The 27,068-nt window shown below is 41.0% G+C and overlaps 1 protein-coding gene across 1 annotated transcript in view; it reads right to left on the reverse strand.

Moving 5' to 3' along the window:
• COL9A2 (collagen type IX alpha 2 chain) overlaps nucleotides 1-27,068 on the reverse strand; it is a 102,294-nt gene that overhangs the window by 50,631 nt on the left and 24,595 nt on the right. Inside the window, exons 3-9 of the mRNA XM_077481925.1 lie at nucleotides 26,724-26,756; nucleotides 19,658-19,720; nucleotides 13,606-13,659; nucleotides 9,902-9,937; nucleotides 9,797-9,820; nucleotides 9,638-9,691; nucleotides 6,424-6,477 (exon numbers count right to left, since the gene is read on the reverse strand). Coding sequence (XP_077338051.1) covers nucleotides 6,424-6,477; nucleotides 9,638-9,691; nucleotides 9,797-9,820; nucleotides 9,902-9,937; nucleotides 13,606-13,659; nucleotides 19,658-19,720; nucleotides 26,724-26,756 — 318 coding nt within the window. The remainder of the gene's footprint in view (nucleotides 1-6,423; nucleotides 6,478-9,637; nucleotides 9,692-9,796; nucleotides 9,821-9,901; nucleotides 9,938-13,605; nucleotides 13,660-19,657; nucleotides 19,721-26,723; nucleotides 26,757-27,068) is intronic.

Raw genomic sequence — 27,068 nt, forward strand, 5'->3', positions numbered from 1 at the left:
ATAGTTAAAGAGGAGAAGTTCATATTTTGAAAATGTTGGAATTATAGTAAAGAAAAAGCAGAGGACATAATATATTTATATATAAAAATCTGCATTGAAATGCAATAAAGGGTATTTTTATTAAGTTGACATAAGGTGCATTCCAAATATACTGTATAAGCATTGTTAGCTAATGACAGTTCATAGCAATATGCTGGGCCCTCATGGGATAGCTCAAAGGGGTTTGCATATCACTTCTCCCTGTTCTTTATTTACAGGTTGCCATTGGTTGCAGCAGAGGTATCCCTGGGCAGCAACAGCCATGGGATTGGTCAGCGGTAGCAAGTGGTAGATTGGACACAATTGGCGGGTGTAAAGCCTGTGCCGTTATTCACTAACCACTTGGACCGGACCACAACTACAGTGCCCTGCAGGATGAAGTACCATTCTCCAGGCAAATGGGAAAGCCTCCTATGCTGCCTACTAGAGAAAGCCAAAGGTGAAGGGGGTGAAGAGTGACTGCTATGTTGTCAGAAGGAGGGCATGGCTTAGCTACACCCTTCGGGGTGGCCATCACACCCCCTAATGCAGAGGAGGAGGCAGCCGCAGACAGGAGCAGGACGCACCAACAGCCGGGTAGGAAAAAGAAACAGCAAAAGACAATTGCTTCTCTACAGCCGAGAGGCGGTGAGGGAGCTGGCAGTTCTGGCCAACAAAGTGCACCTCGGATGAGGCAGAGCAGCGCTATTCCACTTGCCCCTGTGGCAGCCAGCAGTGAGCATTCAGCTTCTAATCTTGGCGGTGAGACCTGTTTTGCTACTAATGTCTATGAATTGTCAATGTTGGTTACATCTTTGTCTAATGTATTACAGCACTTTAAAGGTGCACAGTCGATTGGTGCTAGTGCTATTGAGTTTGAAGGAGCACAGGACACTGCAATGAGCATTGCTAATAGTGACACTGATGTTACAGGGGCACATTCTCAAGGTGCAAACCTACATTTTAAAGAGGAAATAAACCCTGATGAGTTTACTTCCTCTTTCATTCCCTGCAAAGGCAAAGCATAATGGACTACTATGCATCGCATAGTAGCCCATTATGTGTCACTTACCTGACACAGGAGCCAGCGAAGTCGCCGCTGTCCCCTGTAGTCCGCCGCATCCATCTAGTTGGTGGGGTCTCGCAGCTCCGCCGCTGTCATTCGGCGCATGTGCACGGGAAATATCGCCTTTGGGCTTTCATTTAGCTAAAACTTCCAAGGAATTTCTGTCCAAATCTGACAAGCAGGCAGGGGAACGTACAGAAGAGCATAGGAGGAGAGCCATTCCCAAAACTTTCCAGAACTGGTTACAGGCTTTTTGCATTTATGCGGCTGTAATGGTAGAACGCTTCCCTGAGAAATGTTCGGGTTTATTCCAGCATTTAGACATAATTGCTGAAGCTTTTCGCTATTTCAGTGGTACTGCCTGGTACACTCATGACGAGACAAATTGGCAGTTCACCCCTCTTTGTATTGGAAGTCTAAAGACATAGGCTTATGGTTAAATATCATGTTGGCGCAAAAGCCTCAATTCACCTTGAGGGTAGTGTCTAATCCGCAAACTTCATTTTGCAAGGGATTTTGTTTTGTCTTCAATGAAGGGCAATGCAAGTTTCTCTCTAACTGCAGGTATAGGCATTAGTGCTCCTGCTGTAACCATTCTGCCAGCAGGTGCTTTCATAGATCTGCAGCAACCTCTTTTACATTACTTCCCAGGGACGCTGGTGGGAAAAGCCTTGACCCCAGTGAGCCTAACAAGAATGCTTCCCTGGTTAGATCGCTATCCTGATCGAAGAATGGCAGTTCTGCTAATTAATGGTTTCAGAGATGGGTCTTTGGTTCCTTCTTTCATTGGGATAGACTGTAACATGGGTAAGAATTTAAAATCTGCTTATATACATTCGGCCATGGTTCAAGAAAAAATCTCCAAAGAAATTATTGAAGGTAGGATAGCTGGTCCCTTTTCTCTTTATCTGTTTCCAAATTTTAGGCTCTCTCCTTTGGGTATCGGTCCCAAGAAAGAGCGAGGCAGTTTTCAAGCCCCAGTATCCTATTCTTCCTTCGATGAAGCTCTTGTTATTTTAAGGCAGCATGGATGTGGTGCGTTGTTTGCTAAAGCGGACATCAAATCTGCCTTCTGTCTGCTTCCAGGTTACTCACAGGGTTTTGATTCACTAGGTTTTCAATTCCAGGGCCAATTTTACAGTATTTCGACAAATGTATGCCCATAGGGTTTTCTTTGTCATATTTTTATTTTGAAACCTTTTCTATGTTTTTGCATTGGGTTTTGTCAGTATCATATCTTTTTTGGGGTTTTTTGCATTATTTGGATGGCTTTTTATTTGTTGGCCCTGCAGGCTCCCCTGCTTGTCTTGAATCCTTACAACAATTTTTTAGCATATGTAAATACTTTGGGATTCAGCTTGCACAAGAAAAGACGGTTTTCCCTTCTACCACCATCTAATTTTTGGGGATTACAATCGAATCCTTGTTAATGGAATTCAGATTGCCCTTGGACAAATTGCAAAAGATGAGATCAATGATCTCAGTCTTTCTGTTGAAAAGAAAGGTGTTACTGAAGGAAGCCCAATCTCTATTGGGTCTATTTCCTTTCGCAGCCAGGGTCATTCCAATAGCTAGGATATTTTCCCGGAGGTTTGCTTTGGCAACCAGGGGTCTTAAGAGTCCATAGTCTCACATTTGTATCTCCAAGAGCATTAAGGAAGACCTGAAAGTTTGAGATGCCTGTTTATGTAATTTTAATGGTTCAACAATGTGGCAATGACTATTAAGGATGAGCCGAACACCCCCCCGGTTCGGTTCACACCAGAACTTGCGAACAGGCAAAAAATTTGGACGAACACACGAACATCATTAAAATCTATGGGACACAAACATGAAAAATCAAAAGTGCTAATTTTAAAGGCTTATGTGCAAGTTATTGTCATAAAAAGTGTTTGGGGACCCGGGTCCTGCCCCAAGGGACATGTATCAATGCAAAAAAACATACCAGGCCACATGCCTTCAACATGGGGAGGCTGCTTTGGAGTAGCCCCCCAAAGCATCTTGTCTCCATGTTGATGGGGACAAGGGCCTTATCCCACAACCCTTACCCGGTGGTTGTGGGGGTCTGTGGGTGGGGGACTTATCGGAATCTGGAAGCCCCCTTTAACAAAGGGACCCCCAGATCCCGGCCTCCCCTTTTATGTGAATTGTACCCCTACCATTTTACAAAAAAAGTGGCAAAAATAGTAAAAAATACAGGAGACACTTTGGGACCTTTAAAAAAATTAAAAAAATTAAAATGTCCCACAATGTCGATCCATCTCACGCTGCCCAACGAACCGAAAAAGAAAAAAAAAGCTGCAAAAGCTCAGCCTCCATGGGAGGCTCCCGTCGAGTGATGCCCATTCACAGTGACAGCTGTTATATAGCGGAAGGCTTGGCCGCCTGGTGACGTAAACGGGTGACCTGCCCCCCTCTGAGGCCACATGACATCAGAGGAAGGCGGGGTCGCCCATTTATGTCACCGTGTAATTTTTGATTCATGTATTTTAGCCAGGATGGCTTCATATTTCATTTAAATTTGAGTTATTATCAGGTTATCCTTTGGATAACACTGTGGCCACTGTTTAACCACTTCCCGCCCAGCCTATAGCAGAATGATGGACGGGCGGTGGTTGAGTTATCCTGACTGGGCATCATATGATGTCCTGCAGGATGACACACGTGGGGGCGCGCATCGCGGTTTTGATCGGTGGTGTGGTGTGTCAGTGTGACACACCGCTATACCGATCTCGGTAAAGAGCCTCCTACGAAGCGATCCAGAGGCTCTTTACCACGTGATCAGCCATGTCCAATCATGGCTGATCATGATGTAAACAGGAAGAGCCGGTGATCAGCTTTTCCTCACTCGCGTTTGACAGACGCGAGTAGAGGAGAGCCGATCGACGGCTCTCCTGACAGGGGGGGTCTGTGCTGATTGTTTATCAGCGCAACCCCCCATCGGATGCCCACACTGGACTACCAGGGAAGCCACCAGGACCACCGGGGAGGCACACATGTGGATGACCAGATACATCCCCCATGGCCATTCCCATGTGCAAATGAATGCCAAATCTGTGCCCACATATGGGCACTGACTGGCAAATTATGTAACATAATAATTAAGTGATGCCCAGCAATGCCACCCATCAGTGTCATAAGTGCCACCCATCAGTGTCCATCAGTGCCACCTATCAGTGCCCACCTGTGCCCATCAGTGCCCATCCGTGCCACCTATCAGTGCCCATCAGTGCCACCTATGAGTGCCCATCAGTGCCGCATACCAGTGCCACCTCAACAGTGCCACCTCATTGGTGCCAACTCATCAGTGCCCATCAATGCTGCTTTATCAGTGCCCATCAGTGCAGCCATATTAGTGCCCATCATCGAAGATGAAAACTTACTTATTTACAAAAAAATTAACAGAAACAAAGAAAAACTTGTTTTTTTTCCCGAAATGTTCAGTCTTTTTTATTTGTTGCGCAAAAAATAAAAAAATCACAGAAGTGATCAATAAAAACAAAAGAAAGCTCTATTTGTGGGAACAAAATTATAAAAAAATGTGTTTGGGTGCAGTGTAGTATGACCGCGCAATTGTCATTCAAATTGCAACAGCACTGAAAATTGGCTTGGGCAGGAAGGTGTCTAAGTGACTGGTATTGAAGTGGTTAAATTGCCAAAATAAATAAATATTTGTGAAAATGATCTGATATTCGATATTTCCTTATTACTAATATACATTTATGCTAGCCCATGCTTATTTGCAAATGATAGTGGAAAATATACAAAACAATCCCATATTTTTAATTTTACAAACGCAGCACCATTATAGTTCTACTGTTTAGGAGACAGTAAAAAGTTTATTCCACATGTGACTGCAGCTTTGGTTGGAGAGTTCTTCTATCATACTTGTAAATATTTGAATGGCATCAAATAGAGGATCATCAAATACATTCAGCTTGATGCAATGGTACAGACTTTCTGCTGTGATGTGTCCTGACAATTATAGAACAGCTTCCAAGCTTGACAAAGGTATGCCTTTGTGGTTGTCAAAGTGTATAGAATTGCAGAGATACGCTGTTTTTATTTGACAACATCAATGCAACCTAAAAGGCAAATGGTAGTCCTTCCATGCCTGCCTATGCACATAAATGCACTAATCATTGGCATAAAGGTGCATGTGTTTGGCACGGGTCTTTACAATAGATACCGTGGTCCAAAAGAAATGGAACAATTCTTACTCAATACATATTTAAGAAAAAATGCACGTCAGTACTGAAATGGGCACGTGTATAGATGTATGTTCAAAGGCTCCTGTATATTGTATCTTTTCCATCTTTAATAATGGACTGATCTGTGCAAGTCTACAGTATTCAAACATAATACACCAGTAGGAAACAATTCCACCTGATTCAGCTGCTTAAGAGATAATATTATACAAAAGTCACCAGGAGCAAATAATACATTTGACACACTCTTTTATTTGTAGCGGATCCAGGGTCTTAACAATAAAAAATAAAATTTATTTTTAAGGCAAATATTCACACACTTTAGTGACTACAGAAAAACAAAGTGAGAATTCACTTTACCAAAAATACTCAGTCATTTGCAAGAAAATGCAGGATGGGATGATTGAAGTCAGCACAACTTCACCTCATTCATTGCACTTAGCTTAGTTAATGAAGTGACTTCAAAAATCCAATCATATACAAGAAAAAAATAGTTTTTGTTTGTTTGTTTTTTATTTCCCTTGCATGTTATAGAGTATTTTTTTAATGCATAGTGGATTTTTACTTTACTTCACCCCATTCATCAAGATAAGTCAAATTTCACTCTGCAAAGTAATCAGCTTTCAAAGTGAAAATACTTTTTTAATAAATAAGGTTAAATTTATTTATTGTCTATAATGGTCATGAATAAGTTTAACAAATGTTTTTATTTTATTTTTAAACCAGATAAATATAAAATGTTGCATATTGACTTTGTGCAGTTTTCCCATCTAGTCATCAGGTGGAGCCATAGTCTTTCCTTTAACATCATTGGTATGATTCGTTTTCAGCTGTGCTGAAAGAAGCCCAGTGTAATGTCTATTAGACAAAGGGAGCTACAAGGTAAGTTACTGTGCTGTGTAGTCTTTTTAAAAACCACAGTTATGCAGTACAATTTCAACAATGTGCCCAAATTGAATCTGGGCTCCTCAGTAATTTGTTGAAATGTTAAATTAGCAACACCCATAAGAGGGAAGATCATGTTAATGCAACTACAGGACTTCCCATTCTGATTGTCTGTGTTTTTTTGTGGAATGTAAATACACAATCATTTTTAATCAGAAATATTTAAAAAATGATAAAGATACATACAGGTTTTCCAGGTGGTCCTGGTGGTCCAGAGGGCCCAACAGGTCCTTTCTCACCCTTAACAAAAAAGGAAACAAAGTTGACATTAGGCACCAAGATCAAGGTACAAGTTAGTATTTTCAAACCATACTGTTATCATAGTCGCACATTATTACAATACCTACTGACTAACTCATCAGGATACAGTTGCACTGCTCACATATACAAAAAAAGTAAGGGATATAGTGCATGACATTAATTTAATTAGTCTGGGATTGTGCTGTGTTAATTGTAATTGTGGGAAGAGATGCTATGCAATAACCAGTAGAAGGTTCTAGTGGCACATTGCCATTAAATACAAAATACTCTGTACAGCAAACAAAGAACTATCAAAAAAGCAAAACAGAAGGGTCACTATTGCTATTAAAATGGCTCAACTGTGCTTATAGATCATGTGCTTATTTTTAATTATACTTACTACTTCAGTCAAACAGAAAAATGCTGCATTTAAAAGGAGCCATTAGCTAGTTGTCATTTACATGCTGGCATGTCCCCTACTGTAACAGGTTGCCTAGTAGACATGTACGGTTCGTTACGTTCCGGATTAAAATTCGGATGAATTTTCATTATTCTGAAATTCGGATGTATCCGAATTTCTAAATTAGAATAGTAACAAATTTAAACGAATCCGAAATAATGAATACAAATTCAGACAAAATTTGAATTCAAATAGTTTTCAAATTCGAATAGTTCTCAAACGCGAATAGTTTTAAAATTCAAATTCAAATAGTTTTCCAATTTCCAAAGACAATAAAATAGAATAGAAAATAAAGGAATAGAAAGAAAAAAAATATATATTCTATTCCTTTATTTTCTATTCTGTTTTATTCTTTTTAGAAATTGGAAAACTATTTGAATTTGAAAACTATTCGAATTCGAAAATGTTTCAAATTTGAAAACTATTCTAAATTGATTCGAAAACTTTGAATTGATTCAAATATGAATAAACTAAACAAATCCAAAAACAAATTAAACAACTTTAACTAAGACCCGGTTCACACTGAGGCGGCACAACTTGCAGCACGACTGCCTCAGGCGACCGGGATCCGACTTTAGCGGCGGCTTGCAAAATGACTTCTGTATAGAAGTCAATGCAAGTCGCCCCAAAACGTACAGGAACCTTTTTCTAAGTCGGAGCAACTTGAGTCACTCCAATTAGAACGGTTCCGTTGCACAGAACGGGACGCGACTTGTCAGGCGGCTAAGTCGTCTGACGAGTCGTCCCTGTGTGAACCGGCTCTAAACAAATTTATGTAAATAACAAATCTATAACAAAACAATTTTTTTCGTTCTGCTCATGTCTATTGCCTAGTTAGTTAATTCCGTTTAGTTAGCCATGTTTTCTGAAATCACAACACTATAATGTGACAGTCTGTTTTATTTTTTAAACAATAGTCTATCTTTGTGACCGTGCCCCTACATTGGATTACGAGGGAGGTTACATGCACAGAATTGTGTGAGAGAGTCTGCAAGTCTACCCCATAATCCTTTCAGAAATCCTGCTAAATGTGGCTGTACTAAATTACAACACAGAATAAGATACATTAAGTTTCCTTTCTCCAATTGTATAATAATGGCCATGTCCCCAAGTGCATTATATTATTTTGCTTGGAGCTGTTCATGAGTATGTCATGAAGATTGGGGTGGCAGTTAAAGTAGAATTATAGGCAAAAATGTTTCTTTTCCTTTTGGATAGAGCGGGGAGAGGGGGGCTACAGCCCCTGTCAGATTTTTTTCACCATCTCTATCCCATTGCAGAGATTTCCCTTCACTTTGTGTCCCATAGCCAAACAGGAAGTGAGAAGAAATACCTGCAAATTAAGGGAATTCTTTGGGGACCCCATGACCCTTCACTTTGTGTCTCATAGCCAAATAGGAAGTGAGAAGATATACCTGCAAATTAAGGGAATTATTTGGGGACCCCCATATCACCAGAACTGGTATCCCCATTGAAGTTCCGCTCTATTACTTTTCTGGGGACAACCTAAAATTTGGGGGTTTTCTTTTACTTTCACTTTTAATAATAATGGTAAACAGGACAGATGAAGAGGGTAAATCTCCCTAATGGGGGCATAGACAACAATGAAAATGAACAAGCATTCCAATCCCTCTCCACTCTATACAAAAAAAAATGTTTTGCCTTTAGTTATACTTTAGGAAACAGATAGGGATATAATAGGAATGCTGTTTTCATTAAACAAGGTTTCAAAAAGTTTTTCACTTTTTGTGGTAAGCCCCTCTGCACTAATAATGTTCTGTTACACTATTTGCTTCCATGTATGGTAAATTATAATGTGGCCTTCAAGCATTCATAATGCATGGGAAACACCATACCGATATACCAATGTAATTAGGTCATAACAAGTTTGTCCTGAAATGCATGTTTGCCAGTCAAACCTCTTTCTATGGTGTAATAAAAATGTTCTTCTGATTTAGCAAAACCTGACTATAATTACCTTTTTTTTTCTTTTACCTTAATGCATTCTTTGCATTAAGGTAAAAAAATAAATAAAAATCCTAACATCTCTCCTATCCAAACCCACCTCTAAACACTTGACTTACTTGACTTTTGTCACAGCTCCAGCGATGTGTTTGTTGCAACACAACTCCCTTCACTTCCTGGTCTCACAGGAGACACTGAGGACAGCAGGAGCCATAAGGCACTCAGACTAACTCCTGTGTGGCAGGAGTGGGGGCCTGGCTTACTGGTGCTGTGTGTCTATGGATGCACACAGCACAGCTCGGAAGTGCATGCACCCAGCTTGCTAAGGAGGAGGGTGAAGTGAACAGTGCTGACAAGAAACTTCAACAAGAGGAGGTAAGGGAACTTTCTGTGCAATAATGTTGCACAGAAATAAAAAAAAAAATCCTTTAATATCACTTTCTAAGTTTTCTACTCTAGCCCAGGTCATTACAGTTAGAATGGTTATACAACTAACGAGACTGGCAGTCTTAGTAAGACACACCACTTTAAGAATTCTCAAACAGGTTACGATCAGCTTTGGAGAAAGTCTGTGGTCCTGCTGTATGGAGGTAACTTTTCTGATCCATACCTAGAACAATTCTAATGGGGCTTGGGCACTCCCTGATAGGCATCCACGAGCATTAACCTTTTAAAGGGGTTATAATTATTATCATATGCATGTGCAAGTAACAATGTCCACATATAATTCCCTACCTTTGCTCCTGTGGCGCCAATTTCTCCAGGAAGTCCAACTGGTCCTGCGTTTCCCTGCATGAAAATTAGATATTTTTTTTATTTATTATGTATTTTGTAATATACAAATAATAGATAAATACAGAAGAACACATATGGTTAAAGCAATAATCCACTTACAGGAAGTCCAGCAATACCAGGACCCTATTAGGAAAAAGAAACAAATGTTTATAATAATACTAAAAAGCAGACAAAAGATGAGTGATGCAAACCAATAATACTCACTGGCTTTCCTGGAGGCCCTGGCAGCCCCAGCTGACCCTATAAAACAATAAAACCAGTTATATATTAATACAAAAAATCAAAACAAACTTTTTCTAAACAGACATATTTATTACAGTAGGTGGGCTGAAGAGTTCAACTCTATAAAACATGAATTAAAAGTCCCAGGATAATCTCTTTTTAATTTGCATTGCTGACCCTACACCACAGTTTTGGATAAAATAAGAAAAGGTAAGACTCCGCTCAGAATTTAAATTTATGTCTGTGTCCCTGACAGAGAGATTCACCCTCTTTATTGCATCTGGTAACTTGTCCCTAAGAAAGAAAGTGAGTAGTGATATTTCTGGCCATTTTCCCTTTTGGTCTGGTATGAATTGTAATGCTCCCCCCCCCCCCATGCAAAAATCAAGAGAAAAAAAAACAAGGTCCCCCTGAAGAATTCATACCAGACCCTTATTTGAGCATAAAGTCTAGCAGACCAGGAAAGAAAGAAACTAGCGCCCCCCCCCCCCCCAAACCATACCAGGTCATATGCCCTCAACATGGAGGGTACCTTGCCAGGGAGGCCAAGGTCAAGAGCTTGTTCCTCACAACCCTGTCCCAGTGGTCTGTAGACAAGTGCATATTGGAATCTGGAATTCCCCTTAAACAATGAGGTGGCTTCCAGATACTGACCCTTCCCTATGTGAATGATTAAGGGGTATATACTGTAACCATTAACAAAAAGTGCAATAAGAATGTTTTTTGACAAATTCCTTATTAAAAAAAACCAAAAGGAGCCCCAAGATGTATGTATATCCACCACCAATCACACAATCCAGCGATGTAGACCTACATCGATTACAATGCCCCACGCTTGCAGACCCAACGAAAAAAAAAGCTGCCTGATGCACATCTGTTCTCATTTCTTCACTCTGTTTTCTACTTAGGTAATTTAAAGCTTTATTTACAAGCTAAGTCCACCTTTTTGACCATGTTTCATGTTATACCCATATTGAGGCTCCATTCACATTTGCCTGACTTGTCATGTGACTTTGGACACATAAAGACACATGCCAAGTCACAGTCCATTGAAATTGCACCAATTCTTAAAGTTGCAAAGACTTTGAAAAGGTGCCTGTGCTACTTTAAAGTGACTTTAATGCAACTTAGTGCCACAGAGTGTAAAGTCGGATCAAAGTCGCATTGGAAATTGTGCAACTTTGAGTCTCAAATGTGTGAATGGACCCTTAGGGTGTATTTGAGTGCATTTATTAAATATTTGCAAAAGGTAGAATATGTCTTTAACTGCTTCCCGACCTCCTCACGCAGATATACTGCGGCAGAAGGGCACGTATAAGTAGAATAACGTACCTGTACGTTGCCCTTTAAGAGGCGGCTTGTGCCCGGGGCTCCGTGACCAGGATCGCGGGTCCCACGGACTCGATGTCCGTGGGCATACCCGTGATTGTCTCAAGATGAAGAAGAACGGGCAGATGTAAACAAGCATCTCCCCGTTCTGCCTAGTGACACTGTCACTGATCAGCGCTCCCTGCAATCGGGAGTGGTGATCAGTGACATGTCACACACAGCCCTTCCCCCCCACAGTTAGAATCACTCTCTAGGACACACAGTGCCACTTAGTGGTTAACCCCTTCACCGCCAGTGACATTTTTACAGTAATCAATCCAATTTTTTAGATTTGATTGCTGTATTAATGCCAATGGTCCCAAAAATGTGTCAAAATGGTCCGATGTGTCCATCATAATGTCGCAGTCATGATAAAAATCGCTGATCGCCGCCATTACAAGTAAAAAAAAATTATCAATAAAAATGCCATAAAACTATCCTCTATTTTGTAGACGCTATAACTTTTGTGCAAACCAATTAATAAATGCTTATTTCGATTTTTTAACAAAAATATGTAGAAGAGTACATATCAGCCTAAACTGAGGAAAAAAATGTTTTTTATATATATTTTTGGGGGATATTTATTATAGCAAAAAGTTAAAAAATAATGCGTTTTTTTTTCCAAAATTTACGCTATTTTTTTGTTTATAGCACAAAAAATAAAAACTGCAGAGGTGATCAAATACCACCAAAAAAAGCTCTATTTGTGGGACAAAAAGGAAATTTTGTTTGGGAGCCACGTCACACGACCGCGCAGTGCCGAATCGCAAAAAGTGCTGGTCAGGAAAGGGGTAAATTTTTCCGGGGCTGAAATGGTTAACAGTTAATGAAAAGTGAAATATGGCATTTGGAAAAAATAGAAGTAGAGATGCACGAATTGTATCAGTGCCAAAAATGTAATACCAATCCCTGCTGTATAATTGTTCCATGCCTTGTGATCTAGACTTTCATGACTAATGCCGTGCACACACGACCGGACTTTTCAATGGACTGAATTCCCTTGGACTTTTCAACTGACTTTTCAACGGACTTTTGACGGATTTCCGTCGAATTGGACTTGTCTACACACAATCACACCAAAGTCTGACGGATTCGACCATGATGACTTACGACTGGACTAGAATAAGGAAGTTCATAGGCAGTAGCCAATAGCTGCCCTAGCGCCAGTTTTCGTCCGTCGGACTAGCATACAGTCGAACGGATTTTTCGACTGGACTCGAGTCCATCAGAAAGGTCTGATGAAGCCCACACACAGTCGAATTGTCCAATGTATTTGTTCCGTCGGACCTTTGCTTTCGAACAGTCCGGCCATGTGTACATGGCATTACATGGCATTAGTCTTTCGTAAAAGAGCTTCACTACTTAGCATAAAAGCAGTCCCCGAGTTACAAACATCTGACTCACACTTAAGACAGAACACTGAATGGCCAGTTAACCCTTCCCTATCTTATCCAAAACGTAAAAATATTTTTTGGCTGGATTTACACTTAAAAAATGTGCCTGTTCCAACTTCCATGCAAATTCAACATAAAGTGATACTAAAGTCATTTTGTTTTTATGAAAAATAACAAACATCTCACACTTACCTGCTCTGTTCAGTGGTTTAGCACAGAACAGCCCATATCCTCCTCTTCTAGGGTCCCTCTTTGGTGCTCCTGGCTCCTCCCTCCCGTTGAGAGCCCTCACAGCAAGCAGCTTGCTATGGGGGCATCCGGGCCGAGTCGCAGCTCCCTGTGTTCATTCAAACACAGAGCCGTGCCCTGGCCCCGCCCCCTCCACTCCTCTTTGGCTCACTGATTTTGATTTACACCAGCAGGAGCCAATGGCACCGTGCTGCTGTCTCAGTCAATGAGGAGGTGAGTCCTGGACAGCCAAGTGTTTAGTGCAACATTGCTGGATTGAGAGGGGGCTCGGGTAAGTATTAGGGGGGCTGCAGCACACAGAGGGTTTTTTTTTATCTTAATGCATCTTCTGACTTACAACCACTGTAAGAACAAACCTACAGAACCTTGTCCGTAACCTGGGGACTGCCTGTATTTGAAATGTCTGTCAGTAGTAAAAAAAAACTCACCCATCCTACTAAATCCTTGCTTTTTATAGATAGCAACTACAGAAACCTATCCTGTCATGTCATACAGTATATAGTGGATGGGCTACTTGTATAGAAACTGGCATGACTATAAAATAGGAAATCCAGTTTACCCCTGTGTGTCCAATGCCCGATGAACAAGATATTTAGCATAGCATGATGGTAAGAGGTAAAGTAGTACCATTAAGAAAGAGAACACATAGCATTTAAATAATTTAATGACACTTACTTTGGCACCTGGTCGTCCTGGAGGTCCAGGATCTCCCTTGGCTCCTTCTAATCCCTGGAAAGAGATGACAATTTATGGTCAGTACACAATACTTTTCTTTTTCGTTTGCTGTCTTCTTAAGAGTGCAACTCTTGTACTTGCCTTTTAAAATTTCTCACTTTTAAAACTGACAGATGCATTTTAAGACCATGCAGGAATGGGCTTAGCACTAGAATAGAGATTACCCCCTCCCCCCCCCCCCCACATCATACCTGTACCTTGCGACTGGAGTAGTCATAAAAAAGATTTCCCTCTATGACTAGATGCTCTCATCCCCAACCTGAAAAAAATCTTTTCAAAAGCGGCTTACCACTAAAAGCACCTTTTGATAATGTGGGCAGCTATCTTATATGTTGTGAAATATTGAATTTTTCAAAGATGGAGTAAGTGCTCACTGTCAGCTTTTGAATGACTGCCTATGTAGACTAAGGCTATGGCTCAGCCACTCCCATTTTGAAAATATTTAATAAGGATAAGTGGGAGAAAAAACTGGAAAAGAGCTGCTTGCAGTATCCTAAATTGCTTTTAGAAATAATTGTTTTTGGAAGTATTGCCAGGTTAATGATTGGGCTGAAATGAGAATGTAGACAGGGGTCTGCCAGGCACATGGAGAAAAGCATTGCATTTTACTACTTGCTCATTAATAATGTGTTTAGCCAACTCTACCTTCAATTAACAAAGCAGCAGCACAGAGAATTTTTGGTGATGTTACGGCTTTGTAGTGAAAATTACTATGCACACTGGGCAAAAAAAAAACGTCAGTTCCCTTGGCAGAAAAAAAAACCTCATATAGAGTGTTTTGTACACAGTTTAGGAGAGTTAAGATTTTTTTTCTTCCAGAAAGCTCCAATCAGAAACGCAAACCAGAAGGATCTTTTTTTTCCTGCCTCTAATTGCTGGGCTCAAATTATGCCTCTAATTGTTCTAATCTGCATAGACATATAAGATAACATTAGGCCGCTTCTGCAAAAAACACCAAACTCCTGTAGGAGCAGCAATTTTTAAGCCAGCGTGCATGGAGCCTAAACATCAGCTTAATGTAATACCTGGAGGGTAGAGAAGGCCATACAAAGAAAACACTGTCATTCAATCTCATATCAGTCTCATTGAGTGTGATAAAGGCAAGCCAGCATTGTGAGTTATTGCTTTATAGACAGCTTGACATGCGCTGAATGGTGTATACAGGCATACCCCACTTTTAAGTACACAATGGGGTTTATTTACTAAAGCTGGAAAAGGCAAAATCAGGGTCACTTCTGCATAGAAACCAATGAGCTTCCAGGTTTTATTACCAAAGCTTAATTGAACAATCTGAGGTTAGAAGCTCATTGGTTTCTATGTGGAAGTGAGCCTGATTATGCACTTTCCAGCTTTAGTAAATAAACATACACCCCATTGTGTACTTAAAAGTGGGGTATGCCTGTATGCATGTTGGGTAATTAGCAAATCATTGAATGTATGATAATTAATTTCCAAATAAGCATACTCCCTACATTGAATAGTTAAATGGTTTTGGACCATATTGTTTTTATTTGGAAGAGCCTTTTTTCAATACATGTATACTATATGTAACCATTTAAACTGTATACTTTTTTTTTGTTAATGTGAAATTTTGAGTTAAGACTTGCAATGGAACTATGTCTAAAATTGGTTTGTAACATTTCCAGATTTTGCCAGAGCTAAAGATAATTGAAGTTGAATTTGTTCAGCGAGGTAAGCAATATTCCAGCACACTCCTGATTTTCTGTTACACAGAACAATGCAAGGCTATTAAAGGACACAGCAAGCAGTCATCCAAGACTGGGAAAGCAGAGAACAAAATAAAATTACTTTCACCCAGCTTGTGTAACTAAAGTTCATAAAATGTAATTACAGAAAATATTTTAAGCATCAATGTTTCTTCCCACATACAGTATATTTCTGAATCATGTTTTTATTAAATCTTTCTTTTCCTTTATGCCTGAGCGACACAGGTGAATTATATTTAAATAAGTCAGAGTTCAGTGGCATAGTCAGAGGTGATGTCACAGTGATTACAGCTGTGACCAGCTTTGCTTTCTTGTAAGGGAGACTAAAGTACCATCTCCATATAAAATGTTTAGCCTGATGCTAGGACCTTTGATCAGGATAACTAATTGGGTTCTAATCTCTACATACCATTGCATATAAGTGATGACATTTGTTCTTTACATACATCCGTGTTGCTGGGTTTGTGATTCAACATCAAGTCTCGAAAGCAACCTTTCTCAAGCATTTTTACCATGGAGGAGTCCATGAAATAATTTTCAGGTCTCAGGAAACGCCTTCTATAAATGATTCTATCCATAACTTACAGTACATTATCATAAGTAAATTGTAGATATAATAATAAGTAGAATAAAAAAGAATTTGACAGCCAGGGTGAATCGTTTTTCAACTCCCTTCTGGTCTAAAGAACAAAATTATTGTCAATGCAAATCATGAAACATATAATAATGATAATAATAATGGGCACAAAAGTCATATAGGCAGTGAAAACTGTTTCTTCACTTTACATTAGTAGTTGCCTATGTTTTGTGCTTTACATTTTTTCACTATAAATATATTGAAAATGCCCCCTGCTTTGATGTTCGATGGAGAAATGTTCTACATTGGTGGACTGGCCAGTGTAATGCCCCCTAACCTTGGTGATTATTGGAGAAGTGCCCCCCAACATAAGTTGTAAGTGGAAAAATATCCTTTTATATTGGTGGTCAGTGTATAGGACACTATGATTTACACAGTCTGCACTTCTTTTTCTGGGCATTATTTTTATTTGTCATGTTATGATTATTACTGTCATATAGAACATATTAGTGTTGTAAAATAATCTGCTGTGGGTGGAAAACCTATTAGGTTTGCCATATTTGTTTCCTTTTATTCAAAACTTTCTGAAACTCATTGTTTAGTGAACTGTAATAATCAACAATGTTAACGACTGTTTCCTGGCATGTGAACATTGGAGGGGTTTCTCCAGGCTAAAGCTAGCCATAGATGGTTCAAATCTCCACTGGTTTAGCAGGGACTGTCCAAGATTTTAACCATGTATAGGCAGGCTGAATGTATCCAAGTTGATTGATCGATCAACTTGGGTACAACCAGTCTGTTGGATTTTAGATGTGTTTATTGCTAGCAGCTATTATAGCCACTAGCAGTAATAGCTGTGTTCTCCCGCAATGGACCTTTCCCCCCCCTGGCAGAACACAATTGCTCCATGGTAGGCATTTCCCCATCAACACTGACTGTGGAAAAATCGTTCAATGGCTGGCTTAAAAGGGTTGGCAGAGGGTGTTTTTTTCTGTCATTACATGCACTGGGTAATAGACCTTACGCTACTGCAGGCATTTCCCTTTACACACATATATTTATGCAGTAAAACATTTATAAACATTAATCAGTACTTTTCATTATCCCACACTTTGCACTTTATATAGCAATTAAAGTTTACAATCACTGTTACACATTTTCTAATATGTACATAATTAAGATTTTAATTGGGTAGTTAGCCTAGATTTTGTGTATAATTAAAGCCCAATTCCAGGCACAATACAGAAAGCCTAATGATTTTGAATTAGTTGAATCCTCTGTTTCCTCTAAAACATGGGTAGGTAACCTTAAAGAGGTAGAGATCTAACTGAACAACATGGGAGAAGTCATCCTGTGTCGCTTCTAATTGCAGCAACCGCATCCCAACCATGTGCATTGCACGGCAATCATATCGCCTCTTTACCACCTGTCAAAAACACTGGGATCCCTTTTCAGAGTACTTGCTGCACTTCACATGTAAAGTTGGGGGTAGGGGAAACCCCTGCAGTTGTGCTGTGCTTTTACTGCCCCCAATCCCAAGCTCGTTTAGCTGCCGAGGCAGCAGCTAAAGGTGTACACATGCCACAGCAGGAATTAAACCCACTGTTGCTTCTGGTGTGTGCTACCACCTGCCAATTGCCACCCATTCAAGTAAATGGGGCCACTATGCAAGCGCCCCACATCTGCATGATTCTGCAGGGTTCAAGGGATTAAAGCAGGTGGTGAGAAAGCAAAACAACGCTGCCTGCTTTAACCCCTTGTTTGCTGTACTGCACAAGGTTGCAGGGCACTTGCAGAGTGGTTCCATTCACTCGAATGGGTCATGCTTGCCAGGTACTATATCATGACAGGGAGTATAACTTCTGCTGCAACATGTCTATACCCCTGGACACTGCAACTAAAGGGGGTGCGGTTAGGGTAGGGGTAATAAAAACACAACTTAACTATGGGGATTTACCACCCCCCAAACTGAAAATGTAAATGAACCCTTCCTGTTCTGAGCCCACTATAAGGTTGCTTTCACACTGATGTGGTGCAGTGCAGTGCATCTGCCACTTTCCTGGGTTAGCTGCACTTTGCCATAGACTTCTATTATACCCTGTGAATGCTGTGCAAGTTCTGAAAATGTATCAAAACTTCTGCATTCAGTCGTTTTAATGCACTTTCAGAAAGTGCACCTAACCCGCAAAATACAATATAATAGATGTCTATGGCTAAGCGCAGAAAACCTACAGGAAAGATACTGGTACATTGCATTGCACCTGCGGTGTGGGTAAAACACAGCACATCAGTGTGAAAGCAGCCCTATACTATTATGTCCAGTGTGTTGCTTCACACTGACCTGAAGATCTTTTATTTCCTGCTGCTGGCACCACTCAGGAGACCGCTAGCTGGAATATCACTCCACATGGGACAGAAGCCAGCACTACAGAAGAGGCATCGGCTTATGTGGCTTATGCCTACTACAGCTCCAACTCTAAAAGTAGTCTCTCTGCATTGCACTTTGTTTAATGCTCCGGAATGGGGGGGGTGGGGTCAGCAAACCCAGACCGCGATCTACCAGTCACCTATCAGTGATCTATTGACCCCTGCTCTAAAGCCACCTTTGAAAAAAAATACATTTCCTTCTTTACCCTTAAATGTTCTTGTTTATGTGTGGGTGGTAGTAGAGCTTCCAATGTACACCCATGCCTGCTCTAGAAAATCCATGCTATGGTCACATCTCAATTTCCCTATCCTTCTGGCCATTCACAAAATAAAGCCAGGGGTATGTGTTTTGTGAAGGGAAAGGAGGAGAGGGAGGAAGCGATGCAACTGTAGCATTAGAGTCTAGTGAGTATAGCGGGAGCTGTGTTTCCACCCCCTTGAAAACAACAAAATTTGAAGGGTGAAGAAGGAGACATACATTATAGTAAGTCTTAAAAGAAAAGGAGTGTTTAAATCCGATTAGCTTACCTTAGGGGCAGAAAGGGGTGAAGGCAAAGAACAGACCCTTTCTACACTTAAAAAAAATCACCTGAGTGATTTAAAGAAAATGTATGGTGTTTTCTATTTTATTTCTTTATTTATTGTCTTCAAGGCAAAATAAAAAAAAAAGTAATCTTTTACCCAGATCAACACCAGCCATAGAAAATCTACCCCTTAGGCCCTTATACATGATCAGACCCAATCAAGTCCCCCATTGTCATCTATGGGGAAGCGGATGTCAGCGGACATGTGTCTGCTGACCGCCTGGCATCTGATCTGACAAAATCCAATGAAAACTGACGTATGACGTTCGCCATCCATCCAGCGGGTCAGTTCGCATGACAATCGGATGAAAATGGACATGCAGTCCGTTTCCACCTGACTGCCCTATGGAGGAATTGGGCTTGGTCCTTGTCTGCTCTGCCTAGTGGCGGGGACAAGACTTGTCATCGGCCTCCTCAGCGGGCATCAGTGGAGAGATCCCCCGCTGAGCAGGCGGATTCCACTTGGATGGATCTGCCCCATGTGAAAGGGGCCTTAGGGTCTACAGCGCTACATATAATTAACAAGTGACAAAGGAATGTTCTTTTTTTCTCACGTTTTACTTTTTCTGTATAACAGTGCTCTACCTTTGTATAGCAGATATTCATAAATACTGCACTGAGAAAGGCAACTCTATAATTAGAAATGCTTTGGACATCACCTAGCTTTATCTACTCACATCAATTCCAGATTCACCAGGAGGACCATCAGGTCCAGGAGGCCCTGGTTCTCCTTTTGCACCCTGAAAGAATAAGACAATGATCAAATATGCAGCATGATATTAAAACAATGCACTAGTATTTAATAGATCTTAAAGTCTGATATTTATAACACAAAAATCTGCCATTGTAGTATTTACTACAAGAGCAGAAATTGAGGTTGAGAAAATTTCACATGAGAGTATTGTCTATATGGGAGATAAAAAGTTGAATAATGTCTTGGGAAGTATAAAAATATTTATTAACTTAACCACTTTCAGACCGGACCATTTTGCTGGTAAATGACCAGAGGTCTTTTTACACTTTGGCACTGCGCTGCTTTAACTGGTAATTGCGCGGTCATGCAATGTTGTACCCAAACAAAATTTGCGTCCTTTTCTTCCCACAAATAGAGCTTTCTTTTGATGGTATTTGATTGCCTCTGCGATTTTTATTTTTTGCGATATAAACGTAAAAAGACCGCAAATTTTGAAAAAAAATGATATTTTCTACTTTTTGTTATTAGAAAAATCCAATAAACTCAATTTTAGTCATACATTTAGGCCAAAATGTATTCAGCCACATGTCTTTGGTAAAAAAAAAGTCAATAATTGTATATTTATTGGTTTGCGCAAAAGTTGTCACATCTACAAACTAAGGTACGTTTTCTGGAATTTACGCAGCTTTTAGTTTACGACTGCCTATCTCATTTCTTGAGGTGCTAAAATGACAGGGCAGTACAAAACCCCCCCAAATGACCCCATTTTGGAAAGTAGACCCCCTAAGGAAATTGATAAGAGGCATGTTGAGCCCATTGAATATTTTATTTTTTTGCCTCAAGCGATTGAATAATGACAAAAAAAAAATTTTTTTTTTTTTTTTACACAAAGTTGTCACTAAATGATATATTGCTCACACATGCTATGGGCGTATGTGAAATGACACCCCAAAATAAATTCTGCTGCTTCTCCTGAGTACGGGGATACCACACTTTTTGGGAGCCTAGCCGCGTACAGGGCCCCGAAAACCAAGCACCGCCTTCAGGCTTTCTAAGGGCGTAAATTTTTGATTTCACGCCTCACTACCTATTACAGTTTTGAAGGCCATAAAATGCCAAGATGGCACAAAACCCCCACAAATGACCCCATTTTAGAAAGTAGACACCCCAAGCTATTTGCTGAGAGGCATGTTGAGTCCATGGAATATTTTATATTTTGCCACAAGTTGCGGGAAAATTACAAACTTTTTTTTTTTTTTTTTTTTTTTCACAAAGTTGTCACTAAATGATATATTGCTCATGCATGCCATGGGCATATGTGAAATGACACCCCAAAATAAATTCTGCTGCTTCTCCTGAGTACGGGGATACCACATATGTGGGACTTTTTGGGAGCCTAGCCGCGTACGGGGCCCCGAAAACCAAGCACCGCCTTCAGGCTTTCTAAGGGCGTAATTTTTTGAGTTCACTTCTCACTACCTATTACAGTTTTGAAGGCCATAAAATGCCAAGATGGCACAAAACCCCCACAAATGACCCCATTTTAGAAAGTAGACACCCCAAGCTATTTGCTGAGAGGCATGTTGAGTCCATGGAATATTTTATATTTTGCCACAAGTTGCGGGAAAATTACAAACTTTTTTTTTTTTTCACAAAGTTGTCACTAAATGATATATTGCTCACACATGCCATGGGCATATGTGAAATGACACCCCAAAATAAATTCTGCTGCTTCTCCTGAGTACGGGGATACCACATATGTGGGACTTTTTGGGAGCCTAGCCGCGTACGGGGCCCCAAAAACCAAGCACCGCCTTCAGGCTTTCTAAGGGCGTTACAGTTTTGAAGGCCATAAAATGCCAAGATGGCACAAACCCCCCCCCCCAAATGACCCCATTTTAGAAAGTAGACACCCCTAAATTTAGGGGTACACTAGTGAGACTAGGTAATAAATGGCGGGTGCCCTGAAACTATAAAAAAATAACTAACCAACCAGCGTCACCTGTAACAGTTATATGGTGATCACTGGTGAAAGGGTTAACTAGGGGGCAATCAGGGGGCTTTATGCGGTAGTATATGGGGGTCCCTGGCGCTATAAAAAGCTGCGGCGAACCTAAATACCTACCTGCCTAACTAGCGTCACCTGTGACACTAATACAGCGATCAGAAAAACGATCGCTTATTAGGCTGGGTTCACACTGGAGCGATGCGGGAACGCCACGAATGCGCGGCGGGTTCCCGCATCGCATGCCTCCCGGCGGCAGTTCACACTGCCCTATGCGAACTGCTGGGAGTGTCAGTGAAATGTTAATGACACCCCCAGATCAGTTCGCATATCGCAGTGCGATCTGCAAACTTGGATCGCATGGTGTGAACACCCATGCGATCCGATTCTGCTGCGGACCAAAAAAAGGGTCCCGTGCGAGTTTGCGGCGGGTGCGGCGGGTGCGACACGAATTCAGCCATACTATCTGTATAGCTGAACTCGAATCGCACAGAGATCGGATGTGATTTGCACTGCAGTGCGGTGCGAATCACATCCGTTCTCATAAACCGCTGCAATGTGAACCCAGCCTTAGTGACACTGGCGACGGGGGGTGATCACGGGGTTAAACCTTTATTGGGGGGGTTAGGGGGGTACCTTAGAACTAAAGGGGGCTAACCCTAACTGCCCTAACAGTTATTAGTCACAAATGACACCTGCCGGGTGATCAGGGGGTTAAACCTTTATTAGGTAATAAATGGCGGGTGCCCTGAAACTATAAAAAAATAACTAACCAACCAGCGTCACCTGTAACAGTTATATGGTGATCACTGGTGAAAGGGTTAACTAGGGGGCAATCAGGGGGCTTTATGCGGTAGTATATGGGGGTCCCTAGCGCTATAAAAAGCTGCGGCGAACCTAAATACCTACCTGCCTAACTAGCGTCACCTGTGACACTAATACGGCGATCAGAAAAATGATCGCTTATTAGGCTGGGTTCACACTGGAGCGATGCGGAAACGCCGCGAATCCGCGGCGGGTTCCCGCATCGCATGCCTCCCGGCGGCAGTTCACACTGCCCTATGCGAACTGCTGGGAGTGTCAGTGAAATGTTACTGACACCCCCAGATCAGTTCGCATATCGCAGTGCGATCTGCAAACTCGGATCGCATGGTGTGAACACCCATGCGATCCGATTCTGCTGCGGGCCAAAAAAAGGGTCCCGTGCGAATTTGCGGCGGGTGCGGCGGGTGTGGCGGGTGCGGCGGGTGCGGCGAATGGCTGAACTCGAATCGCACAGAGATCGGATGTGATTTGCACTGCAGTGCGGTGCGAATCACATTCGTTCTCATAAACCGCTGCAATGTGAACCCAGCCTTAGTGACACTGGCGACGGGGGGTGATCACGGGGTTAAACCTTTATTGGGGGGGTTAGGGGGGTACATTAGAACTAAAGGGGGCTAACCCTAACTGCCCTAACAGTTATTACAGTCACAAATGACACCAATGCAAAAAAAAAAAAAAAAAAAAAAAAAATGACATTGGTGTCACTGTGACTGGGGGGCAGGGGTAATTGGGGGGGTGATCGGGGGGTAAAGGGGGGGTGTGAGTGTGCCTGGCATGTTCTACTGTGTGTGGGATGTGTTGGTGCAACTCACTGATCCGCTCTCCTCCGTGTCGGAACGAAAAATACCGACACGGAGGAGAGAATACATCACTTCCTCTCCTGTGTTTACATTACAGGAGAGGAAGTGATGTCACCGGGGATTTCCATTCGTCGGGAGCGATCGCGAGGGGGTGGCCATGAATGAATGGCCGTCCCCTCGTCCGGGATCGCTCCCGAACGAAAACCGACCGCCGCAGGCACCGGGCGGGGGCCCGATCGGGCCCCCGACCCGCGGGAGGCAAATCACGTACATGTATGTGCTTATGCCTGCCCGTGCCATTCTGCCGACGTACATCGGCGTGCGGCGGTCGGCAAGTGGTTAAGACCAGGAACATAAATCAAAAAAATTAAAAATAAAGTATGAGTACTATATAGTAAGGTAATATTAAAGTGGTATTAAGGCGATACCTCGCATGTGTGTTTTGAACACTGTTTTCACTGCTTCTGCATGTGAGCTCAGCGGGACGGGGCACGTTTAAAAAAATATGTATTTATTTTACCTTTTATTTTTACACTGTTTTTAAAAAAAGAATTGTGTCACTTTTATTCCTATTGCAAGGAATGTAAACATCATGGCATGACAGGACCTCTTAAATATGAGATCTGGGGTCAAAAAGACCTCAGATCTTATATTTACACTTCAATGCAAAAAAAAAAAAAAAATTTTCATTTAAAAAATTTTTTTTAAATGGCCCTTTGAGAGCTATGGGCAGAAGTGACGTTATGACATTTTCCCCTCACTCATCTCCATACCAAGGAAGGAGAAACATTTAATCGCCTCTGCCGCTGCCGACAGTTCCGGTAAGCTGCAGAGAGCACTGGAGCGCGGTGGGAGGGGTGCCGCCCTCCTACCACCAATAAAAGAGACCACTCTTTTCGGAAACTGGACCGCTGGCCGAAGAAAAGAATACTGGGGTTATGGCAGCTACCTACTGCCATAACAATATTCCCGTTCAAAATAAGGACGTATATTGGCATGCGTCAGTCCAGAAGTGGTTAACTTCCTTTAACAGACCAAGCTGCCCAGCAGAAGTGCAGTTATAGTGTTAAGGCAAATCATTTAACACTAACAGGGGTGCATAAAATGATTTGCTTTTATTCATTTATGTAAAAATGTTATCCCAAAAGATGAAAAATGTAGCTAAAACTGCTTAAAAACACAACTCCATTTCAATCAGCTAGTATTTCTAACTCTGCCCTCTCACTAGACTGACAATGCTGCTCTCCAAGAGTGATTTTGTTGCTACTTCATAGAGTAAAGCCACCCTAAAACAGGAAGTGCATAACTGGCCAGATCACCAGGTGAAAGTAAAGGGGGAAAAAGCTTAGAAGAAATAACTAATGAAGTTGAAGATAGCTCTTTACCAATCCATCTAAAACTTAGTAAGTTGTAAGATTTTACATTTTTGTTTTGGGGTTTAATACCAATTTAAAGATATCCAAAACATCCAAAAGATGGACAGAAAACATGCCTCTTAAAGGAAAAAAAAATACATAACTATTACAAAAGCAACACTCTAGTTAAGGTAAAATGCGTTGCTATGATATTTGTAAGCTTCCGGAGCCCTTGGCGCTATACTTTCATCTCAAACAATAAAAAAGGAGCAGTCATGAAGGCATGAAGGTATGGACATGTGTTGGTCTGAACTACCAATACACACCCATAGTAAAGAAAATACACAAGATTCACATATAAGTCAACATGCAACAGGCAGTGTAATCAGTATATTCTGTACTGTCAGTTTATCTGCTTGGGGATCCTCACTTGACTCCCATCAGTCCCATAGTGGCTGGTACTGTAGTAGTTCAGTTGCTAAATTTCACTGGTAATTATATTACCTAATTATTCAAAACATAACTGTAGAACTATACTAATATATAAGCAAAACTTTGCACTTCCGTTGTTTCAAATTGATACAACTACAGCCTTAAAGAGAATATATAGGGGTTGATTTACTAAAACTGGAGAGTGCAAAATCTTGTGCAGCTGTGCATAGTGGCCATTTCATTTCTAACTCCAGCTTGTTCAGTTAAGCTTTGACAAAAAAAAACTGGAAGCTGATTGGTTTCTCTGCAGAGCTGTGCCATATTTTGCACTCTTCAGTTTTAGTAAATCAACCCTATAGTGTTGTTACCAGTGGCGGGTGGTGCTGTATATTTTTGGGCGGCGGCAAACAAGACATTCTGCCGCCACTCCTGAATCCAGAAAACAAATTGTGTCATATCCAAAATGACAGAAACAAAATGGGTGGCTCAGGTAGGTACTCACTCTGCTCCCCCGCTCTCCGCACTGGCTCTTGCTCGTCCATTCAAGCTCTCCGCTCTCTGCACTGGCTCCCGCTCGTCTGATCAGGCTCTCTGAATCACTCCATCTCTTCCCTCCCATTACAGTCTTTGCTTCTCCTTCCGACTGAACAGGAGGCGGATACTGAAACCTGTCCTAAGACTCCCTGGCCAATCGGGTCTCAGGAACTGCTTCCTGATTGGCCGGGAGGAGAATCAGGAAGACATTAGCGAATATTAATTCACTAATGTCAGACAACTGGGTTGACTCTGGCACAGTGTTCTGAGCCCCGAGCCCACCCTTTTTTGAAGCCAATTAGAGCCTCAGGCTCTAATCATGTGCTTCAAAAAATAAAACCCATTGGAATCCATGCGTCTGGCGTCCTGCATGTAGATTAGGGGCCGGGCGCATAGATTAGGGGGTGGCACCCCTGCTCCCCTAATGGACGGGCCCCACTGGATTTTAAAAACATTTTTTTTCATTTATTTTGGTCAGGACTACAAAATATTTTTATTAATGCCTTTTTTTACTGTAGTCAGGTAAGTATGAAATACTACATATGAATATTATGCATTCTTATACCCAGCCAGCAGGTGGAGCTTCAGACTCTTGTTCATGTTTTCTAGTCTCTCCATACCTCCTTTTGTAAAATATCTGTTTCCATGGCTCAGTAGTTGAAACCACAATTTGCACATACAAGTTAATGAATCAGTGCAATGACTCCACTCAATCCCTTCTCCTCCTCCATCTTTATGGATCTGTCTGGGGTTATATCTGTCTGGGGGGTATATATATATATATATATATATATATATATATATATATATATATATATATATATATATATACACACACACACACACATATACACATCATTTAAAAAGTCTATCAATGCAAACATGTTTATTTTAATTTGATTTAAATCTATTATGGTTTCCTATTAATACAAGATCTGAAAAGTATCTTGTATTTTAGCTAGACTACCTATTAAGCAAATAATTAAAAGTTAAAAATAAAATAATTCTCAGGTATGACAATGTTTATGAACAGACAGGATTTAATGAATGGATTTCCTTTCTATGTAGTAAAGGATTAGACCCTTAATTGGTACTCACCGCAGGACCAATTCCTGGAGGCCCTCTGTCACCCTGCAGAAACAGAAATAGAGTTCAATTAACAAATGATCTACTAATTCATCCTGATGGTTCTCACGTTAGAAAAAAAAAAAATCATTACTTATCCAAAAGGGATGAATATTTTCTGCTGTGAAATTATGAATTATAAAGAAAATGTAGCAAATTGTAACAGTAATTTCAAAACTTGAAATTGTACGAAAAAAAGTCATATTTACATTTTATAATGATTGATGTTTAAACCAATTGTAATATCCCTAAAGGGTTATTTTAGTCTATCAAAACAATATTTTCAAGGGCAACACATTTTCATTTTTCGACAGCTGT

This window comes from Lithobates pipiens, unplaced genomic scaffold, assembly GCF_037356315.1.
Source record: "Lithobates pipiens isolate NorthernLeopardFrog02 unplaced genomic scaffold, aLitPip1_a1.2 Scaffold_16, whole genome shotgun sequence".
Taxonomy (NCBI): Eukaryota; Metazoa; Chordata; class Amphibia; order Anura; family Ranidae; genus Lithobates; species Lithobates pipiens.